Source organism: Tripterygium wilfordii, chromosome 19 (genome assembly GCF_013401445.1).
Source record: "Tripterygium wilfordii isolate XIE 37 chromosome 19, ASM1340144v1, whole genome shotgun sequence".
Lineage (NCBI taxonomy): Eukaryota > Viridiplantae > Streptophyta > Magnoliopsida > Celastrales > Celastraceae > Tripterygium > Tripterygium wilfordii.
The window spans coordinates 13,071,203-13,089,633 of record NC_052250.1 but is presented as its reverse complement, the minus strand read 5'-3'; the positions used below and the strand labels follow the sequence as shown (position 1 = coordinate 13,089,633).

The 18,431-nt window shown below is 36.2% G+C and overlaps 5 protein-coding genes across 5 annotated transcripts; 4 read left to right on the top strand and 1 right to left on the bottom strand.

The window, feature by feature from the left end:
* Positions 1–210: 210 nt before the first annotated feature.
* Positions 211–1,109, top strand: LOC119985804 (21 kDa protein-like). Its single transcript, XM_038830201.1, has one exon. The coding sequence runs from the start codon at positions 311–313 to the stop codon at positions 905–907; it is 597 nt and encodes a 198-aa protein (XP_038686129.1). The 5' UTR covers positions 211–310; the 3' UTR covers positions 908–1,109.
* A 4,777-nt stretch (positions 1,110–5,886) lies between these two features.
* On the top strand, positions 5,887–6,890 carry LOC119985045 (GATA transcription factor 5-like). Its single transcript, XM_038829204.1, has 3 exons — positions 5,887–6,310; positions 6,443–6,584; positions 6,719–6,890. Exons 1-2 carry the CDS (start codon positions 5,921–5,923, stop codon positions 6,572–6,574), a joined length of 522 nt encoding a protein of 173 aa, XP_038685132.1. The 5' UTR covers positions 5,887–5,920; the 3' UTR covers positions 6,575–6,584; positions 6,719–6,890.
* Positions 6,891–7,451: 561 nt separating this feature from the next.
* On the bottom strand, positions 7,452–8,125 carry LOC119986226 (pectinesterase inhibitor 4-like). The gene has a single exon (XM_038830794.1). It carries the CDS (start codon positions 8,112–8,114, stop codon positions 7,497–7,499), a length of 618 nt encoding a protein of 205 aa, XP_038686722.1. The 5' UTR covers positions 8,115–8,125; the 3' UTR covers positions 7,452–7,496.
* Positions 8,126–12,739: 4,614 nt separating this feature from the next.
* Positions 12,740–13,631, top strand: LOC119986224 (21 kDa protein-like). The gene has a single exon (XM_038830792.1). It carries the CDS (start codon positions 12,774–12,776, stop codon positions 13,377–13,379), a length of 606 nt encoding a protein of 201 aa, XP_038686720.1. The 5' UTR covers positions 12,740–12,773; the 3' UTR covers positions 13,380–13,631.
* Positions 13,632–17,278: 3,647 nt separating this feature from the next.
* Positions 17,279–18,080, top strand: LOC119985875 (21 kDa protein-like). The gene has a single exon (XM_038830323.1). It carries the CDS (start codon positions 17,331–17,333, stop codon positions 17,925–17,927), a length of 597 nt encoding a protein of 198 aa, XP_038686251.1. The 5' UTR covers positions 17,279–17,330; the 3' UTR covers positions 17,928–18,080.
* The last annotated feature ends 351 nt before the right edge of the window (positions 18,081–18,431 follow it).

The following is an 18,431-nucleotide window of genomic DNA, read 5'->3' as shown; positions in this document are numbered from 1 at the left end:
AGTCGCCATGATTAACTCTCAAGCATATGAACAAAAGAATTACCCCCCCCCCCCCCCAATTGCTTTTAAAGTCTACGAAGGGAGGTGGGTTCCCCAACTTTCCACCATTTTTAGTCCACACCATCATGTGCCGACATCTCACCGTATCCCCGAATTGGATAGGATCCAAATCATCCGGCGCACGTTAGCTCATGCAAATAAGCCTATAAAAAACCCCTCCATCGCTCTTCCAAGTCCACAGTACTCTCTCTCTGTTTCTTAACGTTTCATCTGGTTAATACACTGAAATTAAGTTTTGCTTTCCAAAGCTATGGCAAGAGCTGCCCTTCTCTTGCTAGTGATTGTTATCTTAACCATTGCAGGCACGGCCCAGCCCAGCTCCAGGTCTCCGGTCAAGTCCGATGCCGCAAGCTTCATTAAGGAATCGTGCGGTGCCACCCAATACCCCGCCGTATGCGTCCGATACCTCTCCGTCTACGCCAAAGCGATCAAACAAAGCCCAGGCCAACTGGCCCAGGTCGCATTGTCCGTGAGCCTAGCCAAAGCCCAGACCATTAAGACCAACGTGTCAAGGATGAAGTACCTGAGAGGTCTCAAGGCCAGAGAGCTTGCGGCAATTAAGGACTGCGCGGAAGAGATGGATGACATGGTGGACCGGCTTACGAAATCGGCTCAGGAGCTGAAGCTAATGGGCCGGGCCCGGGGTCAGGACTTTGTGTGGCACGCTAGCAATGCACAGACTTGGACCAGCGCTGCTCTAACTGATGCGAACACTTGCCTTGATGGGTTCTCGGGTCGGGCCTTCGATGGTAGAGTAAAAGCTTCTATTACGGTTCAAGTCACTAATGTTATACAGGTCACAAGCAATGCACTGGCACTGGTTAACAAGTATGGTTCGATTCCTTGAACTACTGGTTTGGTCACATAAGATAAAGAGTACTTCCCGTAATGAGTATAAGATTGTGCTAAAGTTATATTTATTAGTTAAAATAATTTAATCATTTTTGTGAACAACTAAATGAATTACGAAAATACTAAAGATGTCAGTGTTTTTTTTGTTCAAATTGTCCCAAATGTCAAAATGAATGCAGATGAAATTGTGAGTCTCACATATCCTACATGATTCATATGAAATTGTGTGCGTTTATCTAAACATTTAGTATAACTAGGATAAAAATATTGATATTCGTATTCGTAAGACCGGTGAACAAATTAAGGTGATGTTAGTTACGAGAGGTGGTTCGATTGGTAATCGATTGGGTTAGACATATGTGTTTAAAGTTCGATTCTAATGAAAAACATATTTCTAAGCCTTATTTAAAGGTGATGTTAGATACTTAGATACAAGTCACATAGAATTCTTGAGAGGAAGCACGTGAGTGGGAGGTTTCGTGACCTTGAATTACAGGAATCATGAAGAAGAGTAAGTGAATAAAGAATCCAAGGAAATCTTGATGAGAAAAAAAAGAAGAAGAATCCAAGAAAATTGAAATTGGTAGATGATGAGATGTGAGACATGCAGCAAGGTGGTGGTGATGCTGATACAGACGTATCGATGGAGTCAAAATAAGAGAAAAAAAAATGTATTGCTTTTGTAAGTTTGACCATGGTAAGCAGAGTCCAAACAACATCAAATGGTCCCACCATTACCCCTTTTTCTCGTGTACCCAACAGATTCTGACAAAAGCTTTAAAAAGGGCAAAAAAATCCAACTTTTTTAATTCAAGGTAGACTAATTATACGAAGAAATATATATATATTTGAAGAGAGCTAATTGTGTATTAAAGTTTTCATTTTTGTCACTTTAATATTATATTTTCTTAATATTGATTGTTATATAGGACTGGTTTATGAAGTTTGTTTTATTTATAATAAAATCAATTAGTAGGATTGAACATGATCACGTTGTCTGAATTCGACAAAATTCTACTGATTGAAGCAAAACGACGAGCTGAGCAGAACTAGGCATACTCTTGGCCCCACCTTAGTTATGCAAAATTTCATTATTTAGGGCCTTAAATGTGTCGTTTTACGTTTTAAGGACATTATCGTAATTTTATGTTTTTCATCATTTTAAGGTTGTAGCTGACCCTAGTGATTATTATCTCTCATTCTAATAAATATATTGAAACCCTTGAGAGTTTTCCTCTCATTTTCTAACGGATTCCAGTGTGTTTGTGTGATTGAACATTGTTTTAATCTTTCTTTGTTGTTTCCGTCTACATCAGAATGTGGACATGGATTCACAACTATTTCGAATTTTATGCCCCACCCACCTCATTCTTAATTAATTAACTTAATTAGTACCACTTTTGTGTTATGTTAGTGCATATTAATTACTTTTTAGAAAAAGTAAATTTCATTTTATGTTGTATTTTTTTCCTTTTTAATTTGTTAAATAATATTTGTAGACGAGGAATCGATGTTTAATATTTTTGATCTTATCTCTTGGATAATTTTCCTTTTTCAAAATTTGAAACTGCAAAGCAATGGTGAATTCCATGTGAATTAACCTTATTCCATTCGAGGATGTATGTAATGATTACAACGTTCAAATAATTTTTGTCTGTTTGCCATTTAGTAGCATTCGATGAACACCATAAAAAACGTGTAGAGGAAAATATATAATTGGGCCAGTTGTTTGCAGATAGATATAATAACTTGCAATCACAGATTTACCAAATAAGAGCCATATAGGGTTAGATCAAATCTTAAACATTTTTGGTAGGAAATTGAAGTTGAATTCATGTAAGAATATATAGCCTATGGGTATATGAGGGCTGTTACTGTATAAGCAAAAGTACTTCTTCTTTTCATTATCATATATTGTCATCATTCAAGTCACAAAATTTCCATTCGCTATCAGACAGAAACATCGGTATTCTGTAAGTTTTTCCTATTGTATCTAATTGTCTCATTGATCTTTTCTTTTCTAGTTCACAGGCATGTTTTACAATTATCGTGATTAGTGTTTCTTGTAGTTTTTGAACGTGACGGTGAAACGTGATCGGGAGGATTATAGAAGATCTTTGATCGATTTGTTATTTTTATTAAAAATCAAAAAAGGATTAGAATCTGTTTGGTATGTTTGTTTTAATCTTGATATTTGTCTATACAAATTTTTGATTAGCGTTACTAATAATTTTTAAACGTGACGGTGACATGCGATCGTGAGAATTGTAGAAAATCTTTGATCGATTTGCTATTTCTATTAAAAAAAAGGATTAGAATTTTTTGGGTATATATGCTTGGTTTCCACACCAAACAGACTCTAATCATCATATTTGATGGTTTTTAAACGTGACCGTGGCACGCGATCGTGAGAATTGTAGAAAATCTTTGATCGATTTGCTATTTCTATTAAAAAAAAGGATTAGAATTTGTTGGGTATATATGCTTGGTTTCCACACCAAACATACTCTAATCATCATATTTGATGGTTTTTAAACGTGACCGTGGCACGCGATCGTGAGAATTGTAGAAAATCTTTGATCGATTTGCTATTTCTATTAAAAAAAAGGATTAGAATTTGTTGGGTATGCTTGGTTTCCATACCAAACAGACTCTAATCATCATATTTGATGGTTTTTAAACGTGACCGTGGCACGCGATCGTGAGAATTGTAGAAAATCTTTTATCGATTTGCTAAAAGGATTAGAATTTGTTGGGTATATATGCTTGGTTTCCACACCAAACAGACTCTAATCATCATATTTGATGGTTTTTAAACGTGACCGTGGCACGCGATCGTGAGAATTGTAGAAAATCTTTGATCGATTTGCTATTTCTATTAAAAAAAAGGATTAGAATTTGTTGGGTATGCTTGGTTTCCATACCAAATAGACTCTAATCATCATATTTGATGGTTTTTAAACGTGACCGTGGCACGCGATTGTGAGAATTGTAGAAAATCTTTGATCGATTTGCTAAAAGGATTAGAATTTGTTGGGTATATATGCTTGGTTTCCACACCAAACAGACTCTAATCATCATATTTGATGGTTTTTAAACGTGACCGTGGCACGCGATCGTGAGAATTGTAGAAAATCTTTGATCGATTTGCTATTTCTATTAAAAAAAAAGATTAGAATTTGTTGGGTATGCTTGGTTTCCATACCAAACAGACTCTAATCGTCATATTTGATGCTTTTTAAACGTGACCGTGGCACGCGATAGTGAGAATTGAAGAAGATCTTTGATTGATTTGTTATTTCGACTAAAAATGAAAAAAGAAAAAAAATTATAATATGTTTGGTATTCTTGTTTTCATGAATTTTTTATTTTTGGTTTTTGAAAAGTAGAAAACAACAGCGAAAAGATATTTGGTTGCCTATTGAGAAAATACGGAAAATATGAAATCATTTACAAGCAAAAAATGGAAAATAAAAATGTTTTTTTTTTTTTAAAATAGAACGATTTAATGGATTGAAAGGTCGCTTATTGACAAATAAATGGAGTTGTATCCCTAGCTAGATCGCCTTCTCTGTGTGTTCTATAAACTCTATGTTATGAATGATATGTCTTATTATGTATTGAGCTATCGATCTTTCAAATTAGACCAATTTTCAGATCATCAAATATCTTGAGACTGCTCCATCGATTAAGGTCTAAATCTATTCTCTCAATCATGCATGCACACGTGCGCCCGCAGTACACACAATATGATGACATTTGTTAATTAATCGCCTATAAATTGTGTTTATTTGTATGGTACGTGTAAATTTTTCATGTCATTTTGTTCGATTTGAATATTTTTGAGTAAATCTTGATCTTCCATCCCCCATACTCTTTTTGTTATTATCTACTCGCTAGTGGCTAGTCTATTCGTTTATGTACAGATTTATTTATGTATATGGAGCATTGTTCTTATGTAGACATTGGTAAGTTACAGACGTCCGCTTTTAGGTTTATTTATGTATGTGGAGCATTGTTCTTGTGTGGACGTTCGTAAGTTACGGATGTCCGCTTTTTGTTTAAAGAAGTGCCCGAAAAAGCAGGTCTTGAAGTTCACTTTTGGTGAACATACAAAAAAGCGGATATTTGTAACTTATAAGTGACCGACTTTCGCGCTTGAAAATTTTACTATACATGTAATGTTGTGTATATATTTATATATTTGATTGACATTCATATATATATGGGTTTTTTTTTTTTTGCTTTAATTAATTTACAAGGGAAAACAAATAAACAAATCAATTCATGGATTCTCGAACGTTCCATCGAGCCATTGGAATGAATGGTGGCAGTGATCAACCCAATGCTGCAGAGGTGGACTTGACACTGACTTTGGGATTGCCTGTGAATCCTATTTATGTTGCTTCTCAGCAAGGAAACCCCGACTTCATTAATGGCCCCTATGCTCCGGTACATATTATTTTAAATCATTTTAATTTAAAATGACGATTTATCTACTTAAAGATTATGATTTATTTAATGTCTATTAGATTTTCTATGTAAATGGACCTCTCTCTCTTTCTTTTCTTTTTTGAGGATTTCTGAATTATGCATGATTAATTTGGTATTAATCTCTCAAAAATTTATATCTTAATGGATCATGCTCCGTACACCAATTTTTTATGTGTAATAATGGGGTCACTGCTGTTCATTTTTCCAATCGTTTTTCACGGAAGAAAAAAGCGAACACCCGTATCTTATAAATTACATGCGTCCGCACCTGAGAATTAATTACATATATCTTAATTGAAAACATATATGTGAAACCATATATATCGGCTTAGAAATGAAGAAATCATTAAAAGAAGCTTGTACAGTGGAAGTGTGAATCATGCATGGTTGCTTCCAATCTTGATAAATTATTTTCAACTTGGGAATAACTTACCTTAGCATTTTCAATTATTTTTGGCTGTTGCTTGCTCAGGGCATGATGCCTAATGGAGGAGGAAACATCAATTCTATTCCAATGAACAATGCTGGAATAATCAATGGAATAGAAGGATACCCTTTCATGACTCAACAGTACTACAACAACCCTAATGCTCATCAAGAGATGAATATTGGCTCTTCCCATGCCGCTGGTTACATGGTGAATAATTCAAATGGCCAATTCATCATGGGTTCCTCTTCTCCTTCTGCTTCTGCTGTTGGAGTTGCGGTGAACAACTTGAACAGTGACCTTCCAGCGCCAACAATGAAAGAATACACCCTCCTCAACATCTCTAACAGGAGGAGTACTACTGGTCGCAAGAAAAGCTACAATAATAATTTTAATGATCCCAACAAGCAATGCAGTAACTATAACTGCAGAACTAGCTGCACCCCTATGTGGCGCAAAGGTCCACTTGGTCTCAATGTAAGTCTTTCATTTTTTTTTATGTAATTACTACTTAGTGTCATATTTCTCTGTCTATCTGCTAATTAAGCAAAGCTATATATATACATACATGTTTAATGCATGCTGTAATGTTTCTTTAATTAATTTCAGACTCTGTGCAACTCTTGCGGGATCAAATATAGAAAAGAATGGAAGAGAAACCAAGATCATGAGCAAGAAATGATGAAGAAGCTGCAGGAAGGACGTGGTGGAACAAGTGATGATGCCCAAGACAATGATTGAAAGTTCGAAGGTCGGGTCGAATTTGATCAAACTTCATGCAACTAATTAATTTGAGGACTAGTTATGGATATGTATCTTGGTCAACCCTGCATGCATTTATCATTAATCTGTTTATTAATTGATCCGCTTGATTATGTGATGCAGCAAATGGAGTCTCGTATGTATCGGATCGGATCTAATGCTGTGAGCCTCTCCATCTCTTTCTTATAATAAATATATGGAAAAAGGAAATGTTATGGATTATCCTTATTAGCTTTTCTTAAGTTTTCGTTTTGGAATAAGTGGGGCCAGTCGACTCAGTTAAATTAATTGGCCATTTATGTTTTGTTGATGTTGACAGCTCTTTGAGTGTCGGAGTTTATTGGTTGTCTAAACAAGGAGCTAGAGAATCCTTGAATTCCTATTTTATTCTCTTCTTAATCTTTTTTTCGTATTCTAATATTTGTGCCCTGTTGATGTGTTCATATCATATGCATTTTGAACCTATTATTTTGCATTATGATAAATTTAACTACCCCCGCGCCCGGAGAGCAAAATCTAGTTTCAAATGGGTATGCACACATTTAAAAACTAAAAATTCTATATTGATATGACATGACTCATCCGAGGTGTTTATAAGTAAAGTCCGGCTCTTCTCATATCGAAGAGCGTTTTCTAAGCTTAAGAATCAATGGTGACGGCCCATGAAAAACATATTTGTGTTGGCCCGTGGCCCATAGCAGATCATATCTTTGATATATTTGGACTGAAAATGTTGAATATATATATATATAGTCACATAAAAAAAAACTCCACCACAATTTTGTTATACTATAATAATCTATAAATCATTGAAAATCAACGATGATCATATGAAACCGATCAAGTCTTGTTGAGATATTTGAACATGAAAATACATTAAACCACAATAATTAAAACTAGATTAGTACTTTAAAGTGTTAATAAGAGCCAAAGCATTGCTAGTCATCCTAGCAAAATTCAATATATAATTCCTAATTTTACTCCTCACCGATGAACTTATCTTCTTATTTTCGTCAAGCCCTTCAATGCAAGTATCCTCATCGGTTATCGCGGCACTAACCCAAGTCCTCATGTTGGCCATCTCATACTCTGCTTTTGGGCCTCCGATCCGGCCCAGAGCCTTCAAAGTCTGCTTAAGCTCATCTATCGAGTCCCCGATTTCATCCACACAATCTTTTACCGCCGAAACCTCCGCACCGCTTAACCCCTTGGTTTTCAAAACCGATGTCACCAATGCGGACGTGTTGCGTGCCACTTGTAGGGTTAGATTTAAAGCAGCGCCCCAGAGATTTTGTGGGTTAGATTTGATGGCGGATGCGTAGGAGGAGAGAGACTTGTAGCAGATTTTTGGATAGGTGGTTGTATTGCAAGCTTTTTTGACGTAGGTTTTGTCGGCGGTGCTGGAAGTTTTCGTGGTGGTCGCCGCCGCCGCCAAAGATGGTTGCGCGGTTGAGATGTATAGAAGAGAAGAAATAATACATAGAAATGTAAGGCAGAAAGTGGTGAATTTAGACTCCATTTTTTTGAATTTTAAAACTTTTGTGGGTGCGTGACCCATATTTATAGAGCAATGTCAGCTGCTGCCATATATTATTGAATATTGATAATTTAATTAATAAGTGATGAGAAGAAAAAAGAGTTGGAAGGAGATCGAGATTTTGTTTGGAAGCCATGTAGAAATGAGGTGGCAGAAGATGATTTGGGGGTTATACATCTAACATGTCATGTTGAAATCTTCGTGGGTGTATTCATTGCATGCATGCCGCACCCACCCTGTCCTTATGTTACGCAGTTGCATTGCGTATGCCTAACAGTTAACCATAAACTTTACTCCATTAATTTGTACAGCGGATCAACGGCGCTAACTATTCTTTCAAAATCTTCCTTATTTTCTGATTTTAATATTTTTAGAAAATTTCAAAATAATAAACATGAATGATTTTGAATCTAATATTGTGTTTTATGTTGAATAAAAAATCAAATTAATTAAATAAAATGAATGAAAAATCTGAATGAATGATTTAAAATTGTTGAATATAAAATGTGTAACATATTATATTTTTCAAAAAATCCAATAATTAAATACATGATCCAATGGTCAGGAGACAACTTGTATAACATATTATATTTTTTAAAATTAAATAGTTAAATACGCGATTCAATAATAATTTTTTATTTTTTTTGATTATTATTTTCTGATATTTTTAAAAATAGGAAAAGAGAGATGCTCTTGCGTATCCAATTATCCAATTCATAGCGATAAATAGTGACCGCAAATAAAGTCAAATACCTCGATTTTCGTCCTGACATATCACATGTGGCAAGGAATCGTAGGTGGTGCGTGTGCGTGAATTATTGCTGCAAGGAAGGCGTTCTCCATGGAGAGATTCAATGTGGGAAAATTGAATCCTCTACAGCAGTTTGTATTTCTATGTGAAGAAGACGCATGACATTAGCCAATGACCAAAAGACACATCATGCTTGGTATGGGAATGTCTTCCATTAACTTAATAGACACAGTGCCGCATTAAGTTCCTCATACGCGAGAACCCAAACCTTTCTTGGGCCTTATGTTGGACTCTTTCAAGACATCCGGCCTAATTGATCATAGCATTGTTTGCCTGTGCGGGAGATTGATGGGCTAGAGATGTCGTTACAATCTCGGCTGAAATAGCTTGATTTTTTCTTGGGCCTCATATTGGGCTCTTTCAAGATGTCAGGCCCACTTGTTCAGGGACTTGTTTGCCTGTGCGGGGGTTGATGGGCTAGAGATGTCTGGGCCGAAGATGTTCGGTAATTTTCTTTAAAAAATTTAGGCTTGACTTTAAATTTATAAATTACAAGATATTTTTATATAAATAAAATTTAAATTTTTTATAATATTATCCTAATAAAAGAAAATAAGAAATGAAAAAAAAAGGAGGAAAAAAAACATAAACTCTAATATAAATTTCAATTAGAATCTAATTTTTTTTAGAGCCGATTTGAGATATTTGGAAAATTTTATTTTGAAATTTATAAACTAATTTATAAGGTTCAAAATAAACTCTGGCAAAGAGGCACTATATCTTTAAAGTCTCCGTTCATCTACTCATATGGTGATAGATCTAATCAGATTTGCTATAATTAAAGATGTGTGTGATATTGCTTTAAGACAAACAATACAAAAATTATTTTAAAAAAAAGTAAAAAGTAAAGATTAAAAATATATATACAAAAATGCTACTAGTCCAAGCAAAACTCATCCCAGCAATCCCAGTGCTGAGGTGGCAGTTGACATGGATAAAATACGTAGGTCCCATTGTTACTCAAATTAACCTCATCTCTCAACCATGGTGTTGTTTAACCTAGCCCCTTCTTCTGTAGCCAGATCTACTCTCAACCCAGCGCTATCTGTCAACCACGAAGCCGATTACCCCCTCACAGGCTGCAATGGTTTTCATTCACAGATTAACCTAACCTCTTCTCCTCTCTCTCAACGTCGATAGCGGCGATCTCCTCACCTCCTCATCTCTCTCAATCCAGACGCCAATCTCCTCATCTCTCTCAACCCAGACTTTTCGCTCTACACAAAAGAATGAGCTCATGGAGTCTGATAGCAAGGGTGGCACAGGCAATCATTTTGAGAAGATTACAAGTTCTGATTGTTCAACCAAAAACCAATAGAAATGCATACACGTCACTCAGAATCTTGTTGGTGCAATAATATACCACGGCATTTATATACCACATATTTCTCACATATGTGCGGCACTTTTCAATCGGGATTTACCTCGTATTAGGAAGGAGAAGTGCATCGAGTTGCAGCCTGTTGGGGGGTCGGCGTCGGGGGTTGAGAGAGCGTGCTTGGGTTGAGAGCAAGCACCTTTTGTGTAGAAAGAGAGAGAGATGAGGGGGGTTGTCGGCGTTGATTGGGGTTGAGAGAGGCGCGCCTGGTCTGAGAGCAGATGTGGGGAGAAGGGGCTAGGTTAAACAAAACCATAGTCGAGTGATGAGTTAATTTGAGTTAAAATGGGACCCACATATTTTATCCATGTCAGCTGTCACATAAGCATTGGGATTGCTGGGATGAGTTTTACTGGGACTAGTGGCATTTTTGATATACATATCAGTAGTACTCCAGTCACAGTGACAGTCACATCAATTAAAGTTGAGAATCAATATGTTGAACGCTAGTGGCGACAACTGAAATAGGGGACAGGCAAGCTGTGGTCTAAATAGGCCTCCCAGTAAACATCTTTCATTTCCCTCACTTGAAAGTAATGGAAAGAAATCATTGGGACCCCATGAAAGAGATAAATCCATCTAATAAGTTTGTTTGTTGAGGCAATATTGAGGTTGATATGTATCTTGGTGTCTCCGAAAAACATCATTATCTTTATTATGAACCACAAATTAGAGGATCCACATACCGACACTATTACATGGGCTTACCACCACAATTTTGCATTTGCTAATTGTGTTTTTGTTATAATTTCAAGAAATTGAGAGGTAGAGAAAAGAGGTGGGAGAGATTATGTCAAATTCACTTGAGGCATTGTCCACATTATGGACCTAAGGCATCCTTAGCTTTGTCCTTCTAAAAAACGACTAAAGTCTTGGGACAATGTCAATCCAATATCCGTTAGTGTACTATTGGACTTTTAGGTCCAACAAAAAAATACATGGATATAAAAATATCTATAAAATGATTATTTACCTTTATATCTCCAACCTATTAATTCTCTTTTTTTCTCTTTCTTCTTCTTCTTTTCTTTATTATCTTTTCTCTTTCTTCTTCTTCTTATTTTCTCTCTCTCTATCTATTTTTTTCGTAATTTAAAGCTTAAAAAACTTTAGATCTATTGTTTTTATTCTTCCTTATTTTCATTTAGGTGTAGATGAAGGGTACATGATTTTCGTTCAGAATTTTCTTGAGTTTATGAGTGTTGGATATGAATAATTAATCTGTCAAGTTCTGCAAAATCATTCAGACATATTCATGTTACTGTTTAAAACAATAATGTATCAAACAAAATCATTGTCATATTTTTTACTGGAGCAAATTACCTTAAAAAAAAATATCCGATTTATAGTACATGGTTCTACATCACAACACCAATACATTAACATGATAATGTAGGTAAATATTAGTCTAATATTAATTTTTGCAACGGTAACATACGATCTCAGATCTGAACTCATATTAAGATCTCAAATCTCATATTACGATCTCATATCCCATATTATATCTCAGATCTAACAAGATGAAATCGAAAACTAATAAAAATAAGAAGAAGAATAAGAAAATGAAGAAGACTATTGTGGAGGTGCGATAGTGGTGGAGGAGCGACGGTGACAATGATGGAGATGGAGGCAAATGTCGCAATGGTGGAGATGGAGAGTAGGTGTCTCAGATCTAGATATTTCTTAATCCATGTCTATTGAAGAAAAAGGGTAAATGTGGAATTATATAATTATTTATTTTTAAAAGAGGTATTTATGTGGAAAAAAATATATTTATATGGAAAAAAATGTACTTATATGGAAAAGATAATTTTTGTTTGATCTATGTGTCCAACATTTGTCAAGTGAGTATTAAAATAACATTTTCCGTAAAGTCTTTGGATATGAGTTCAAACTTATAAAATCAGATGATTGATGCTTATTTTACGGATGTGAGACATTTTAAATTTTGTAGTTTTAGTCAAGATATTCTGATACATAACTCAATATGCCAATATGGTACTCTCCCCCCAAAAGAAAAAAAGAAGAAGAGAAAAACTAAATCATGAGAAAATGGTCATATTGTCTGAATATGGATTAATGTATGTATGTGGTAACTAGAAATAAGCAAGAGATTGGGTAGAATCAATTATAATAACATTATTAAGGTAACATACAAGACCTAAGTAGATGTAAATGTCGGTCCAATAATATTAGTTCTTATTGTCTTTTTCAAAGGGCCACACGTGAACCAAATAAGTGAACATTTACACATGAAACTGCAGCTGATTTTGTTGCTGACAACGTTTGGACCACAATCGCGGGCTCTTGGCCCCATCAACTCTCATTGGAAATACCAAAAATATCCTCAGAGGTTTTTATCTCGTCCTTTAAATACCGACGCTTCCCTCTACAATTATCACAACTCAAATAGTTCACAATTCCCACAAAAGAAAAGAAAAGAAAAGAAAACATGGCATTGACAGGCTTTCTTAAATTCCTCCTCATCGCACTTGCCATTAATTTCTTCACATCCTCGGCTGCCAGAAACCTTAACCGAAAACCCACCAGTAATGCTAATTATCAAGAATTCATCAGAAAATCCTGTAGCGCAACAACTTATCCAAGACTTTGCTTGGGCTCACTTTCCTCTCAAGCAAGTTCAATCCAAACAAGCCCTAAGCTTCTAGCCCACGCAGCTCTCAATGTGACACTTTCCGCGGCTAAATCAAGCTCCATAAGGATGGCAAGGCTGTCTCAAAGCCATGGGTTGAGTCCCAGAGAGGTCCAAGCCATGCATGACTGTGTTGAAGAACTCATTGATGCGGTAGATGAGCTAGGGAAGTCCATAGGCGAGATGGGCCAAATTGGAGGCTCTAATTTCGGGCTCACGATTAATGATATACAAACATGGGTCAGTGCTGCTTTGACTGACGAGAGCACTTGCGCTGATGGGTTCGACGGGAAGAACATGAATGAGAGTGTGAAGACTGCTGTTAGGGGTCAAATTGTGAAGATTTCGCAATTGACCAGTAACGCCTTGGCTTTGGTCAACAGTTATGCCTCTCTTCAAGGCTAGAATACTACGTACTACATTGCGGTGATGGTGAAATTATAGTCAGTAAATTTGTGTTAATGTCATGGTCATGTGGAAATGTACGTAACTTGCTCATGAGCTAGAGGGTGTCCCTACGTTTGAAATGGTTAGTCTTGGCTAGGTTGTTTATTGATTGTCCGTCTAGATTAATAGGTGCTAAATGCTAATAGAGGGTTGTTTATGTATTATATTGTTGGTTCATGAAATATATCGTTGGTTCGTGAAAGAATTAAACCTGATGGCTCTCCTATTAACACACATATATATAAATTCTCATATAAGGGTGTAAAATGCGGATCATTTTTTCACTATTAATTTAAGTGAAACGACAAGTGAGGCTTACTGTTTTGACTCCACATATTCCAAATCAATTTAGTTCTAGGGACCAGGGTTCGGCATCATCGCCCGTCCCGAAAATATAAAATACAAAACCCAGATTGAGCATTTGGGATTTGGGCCGGGCTTTGAAAGAAAATGATGACCCAAGATCGACCAGGGTCCAGATGAGTCGGACTTTAGGTTGAGCTACGGGCCTTCAGGCCAATGGGCCAGGCTCAGTTTGGAGAGGTGAAGACAGAACACTAAGTAATAATGTATGCATCAGACCTGGACATAGTGAAGACAGAACGCTAGCTAACGCAGACAACACTAGTATTCTACTTTGTATCCAAGTGACAAATGTACAAATATGGAGATAAATATACATTTAATACATACAAACGCACGAGTGCAGCGAATAGGAAAGAAAATAAGGGAAGAAAAGGAGGGAGGGGTGATGTATCTTTATGGTGAATTGAGCAGGGTATCATATTTCCTGATGCCATAAATTGGCACACATTAGAGAAGCACACAACTTGGCCCGCTCGCAAATGTCAAGCTTATGTGCTTGACAATCTATTTGTATTCAAAGAATTGTAGAATTACAATGTAAGAGACTCTAAGAAAAAGATTGAAAGGTAAGCCTCTTAATCGAATATAGGAAATGCAAGTAGTATGTTTAGGGCTTTGGGCAGGGCCTCTTTCTTGTTTCGGGCTTGGGCTTCGGGTCGGGACTAACCAAAAAACTAAAATCCTGGCCTGCCTATAAGTCTTCTTGGGCTACCCAGGCCTGACGTCCTTTTGTGTTTGGGCCGGGTTTTGGTCCACGGGCTTTCACACACCCAACACTATCAAGCAAACTCACAACTCTTCTCAGTTCTCACACACTCGAGGATATAATAACCTTTTTTTGGGTACCAAACCCTAGTTCTAGAAGCTGATGGACCTATCCTTCTAGGTTATAACCTTCCTGACATGATATACAAAATTACATACAGATATTTATATTTATTCATTTGTATGCAAATTTAAAATTCGATGCTTACAAAATTAAAATAATAGAAAACTTTGTAAATTAGACCCCAAAGGGCAACTACCCAATCCCTCTTACGAAATATCCCAATCCCCATCCCCACGGGGTTTGAACCCTCAACCTTACAAAAGAATAATTTATATCTATAATTTTTGTTCGTACATTAGGCCCCAAAGGGCAACTACCCAATCCCCCTAGATACCCCAATGCCCACCCCCATGAACCAGCCGACATGATGTATATATATATCGATATTTATATGTACTGATTTGTATGCAAATTTAAAATTCAATGCTCACAAAAGGTTTTTTTTTTTTTTTTTTTTTTAAATTAGGCCCCAAAGGGCAACTACCCAATCCCCACCCCCATGGGGTTTTAACTTTTAATCTTCAATCCCCTGACAAAAGAATAATTTATATATATAAGTATGTACATACAGATCATATCAATAGTTCTCAAGTATGGATTTCCGACTCAGTTATTTTTTGAACAAGAGGAGCCCAAATCAACAGACCCCATTTATTGATTCACTTTTTAGAATACTTAAAAAATGTGTGGAATCCGCACTTGAGAAGTTCTACATATTGTCATATATCGTATATACCTGGAAAAATCAGTTATTTACCTCGTGGGAATTGCCATATCACTTGTTTTCAAATTTCAGTAAATAAAAAAATAATTATTATTATTGTACTGAAATATATGTTTCCAAACCAATAGTTGAAAATTGGGGGAGATCCCAATCATATGTAAGATGGAAGAATTTTGTAATCTTCTACTTTCGATTATAAGGAATCATAAAATCCAAAAAATCATAAATAAAATTAAACACGTCCAAGCAAGTGGCAATAGATGTTGCCAAATTAAAACTGAAAACTAATAATGATGAAACACAATCAATCGTAATACAAGTAGCCAAGTAGATGGAGATAATGCGGTTGATAGTCTAATTTGACTGCCATTGGATTTGTCGAGATGTTGATAAACATGCATGGGGGAGTACAAAAGCTCAGCTAGGTTTGCCAGTTCACATGGGCCAGGGCCCAATTAGGCCTCATCCAAGGCAGGTTTTTTTTTTTTCCACTTGAGGGGAATAAAATGTGGCCTCAAGAAGCTTTTTTTTTTTTTTTCATTTTTTTTAAGAAACTTTTTAGTGTATTTTATGTCTGAAAATATCATCTCATACATACATTAATTGAACATGGCCCTTCTTCTTCAAATTGTGCCAAGGTTTAACAGTGAATAATGAATGATTGTGACCATAATCTGATAAGCTCTAAGTACCTTTTTTAGGCAACTTGTGAGCAACTTCAATTCAGTGAGGTGTTAAATCATGACTAAAACAAATTAAACCAAACTCAACCTTGGCAACTTAGATATTTTATTTGTCCTGGCCATGATTTTCTATTAGGGTCGAGATCAAAAATCTCACATTGATTGATTTGGCATAATTCAATCGAGTAATTTATAAGAATAACTCAGCTATTCTAGTATTATTAACGCATTTTCACGGGTTTAAAAACCAATGACAACAATCCATGAAGGATGAATATTCTGTGCGAGCCCGTGGCCCAAATCCAACGATAATTTCAACAAGTAGAATTTCACAATTAAATATGCTTGAGAAAGACGTGATGACAACTACTCGTAGCGTACCCTAATAAATTTTTAAAAAAGCACCTTGATCAAGCTTATATGATTAGATTTATAAAATTCAGTTCGAAAGATGTATTAACGCACATTGTATTATTCGTGTATGTTGGGGGGGGGGGGGGGGTCACAGTGTTGATGAATCATACAAGCCAAAATTTTTTTTTTTGAATGGAAATTTCATTAAAAAATAAACAACTACAAGATTCGATGTTGGTCCCTCATAATCAGAGAACCAATATCTGGCGGACATAATGATAGCCAAATAGAAGGGCTAATAACATACGTGGCCATTCGTGCAAGAGAATGAGTAACAACGTTACCAAACCGAGGAACATGCAAACAGTGGGTGACCCCAATATTTCTCATAATAAATATAATCTCTTCAACAAAGTGACCCATTATTGACTCTAAATAATCATCATCTGATAGTGCTTTAACAACAATAGCAGAGTCCAATTCCAAAGCAAAATCTCTGTAGCCTCTATCCCTTAGACATCTCAAAGCACAAGCCACTGCAATAAGCTCGGCAAACGTAGGATCACATTATTTATTATAAACTAATATTTGATTAAAAAAAGAAATTAAACTAAGACTGCTCTTTATAATACAGCTTCTAGTCTCTTCGATTTTGGCTGCCTTGGACCCTTGTATGGCTGAATCATATACGTGACCTTTTGGGCCCCGGCTTCGCTTCTGTCCAAAAAAGCCTGTTGTTATTCTGGGCCTACAAGACTTGAACTCTTGGGCCCATCGGCTTATCCCGCAATTTTCTATCATGGGCGGCTTATTGGTTCGTATTACTTTTAATCAAAATACCACAATTACCCTCGAAAGCTCTACACCTATATATACACGAAGCTTCTTTCCATCCTCTCATAACTCAAAATAGCTCTCAAAGAGAAAGAAAAAGGAAAGAAAAAAAAAAAAACATGGCAGGCATTCTTAAATTCCTTCTCATTCTACTTGCCATTAATTTCTACACATCAGTTGGTAGAGAGCTCAATGAAAAATCCAGCAGTACTTCTGCTTATCAAGAGTTCATAAAAACTTCATGCGGTGCAACAACTTATCGGAGTCTTTGTATCAGCTCTCTTTCCTCTCAAGCAAGCTCAATCCAAACAAGTCCTAAGCTTCTTGCCCATGCAGCTCTCAATGTGACACTTTCAGCGGCTAAATCAACCTCCACAATGATGTACAAGCTCTCTCAGAGCCATGGCATGAAGCCTAGAGAGGTCCAAGCCATGCGCGACTGCATCGAAGAACTCAGCGACACCATTGATGAGCTCAGGAAGTCTATTAGGGAGATGGGGGAAATTAACAGCTCTAATTACGAGCTCACGATTAGTGATATACAGACATGGGTAAGTGCTGCTTTGACTGATGAGAGCACCTGCAGTGATGGGTTTGCAGGGAATTCTATGAATGGGAATGTCAAGACTGCTGTTAGGGGACAAATTGTGAATATTTCACACTTGACCAGCAATGCCTTGGCCTTGTTCAATAGTTATGCATCTCTTCATGATTAGTTTACCAGAGTAATTATTATATTAAATTTATGTAATATATCGAATAGAAAGTGTGATGCTCCTCAAGGATCCAGGGCAAGTTGTGTACTGTCTTTGTGTAAATTGTGTATTGAGTGATATATATGTAAACTCAGCTTCATTTTGTTTTGTTTATTTTTGTCGACAAGACGTGGTCACTTTCGTTAAGAGAATGCAAGTGCCATTTTCTTTAACTGAGAACAACTCAACTCGATAGGTGTGCGCAAATCCGTTCGATAAGCTAATTGGACCGAGGCCTAGTGCAAACCACATGAAAATAGCGGTGTTAGTTTAAAATTAAACTCTCAATCTCGGACGAGATTCTTTACACCCCTAAGTTCAAAAAGATAATCAATTAGACTATCGCCAATTGCCCCACTCAAACACAATACAAATTAAACAAGACTGACGTCCCTAAGAATTTTTTAGGTCTAACAAAGGACATATGCAGACATAATAATACAGTATGACACACGACGTGAACTC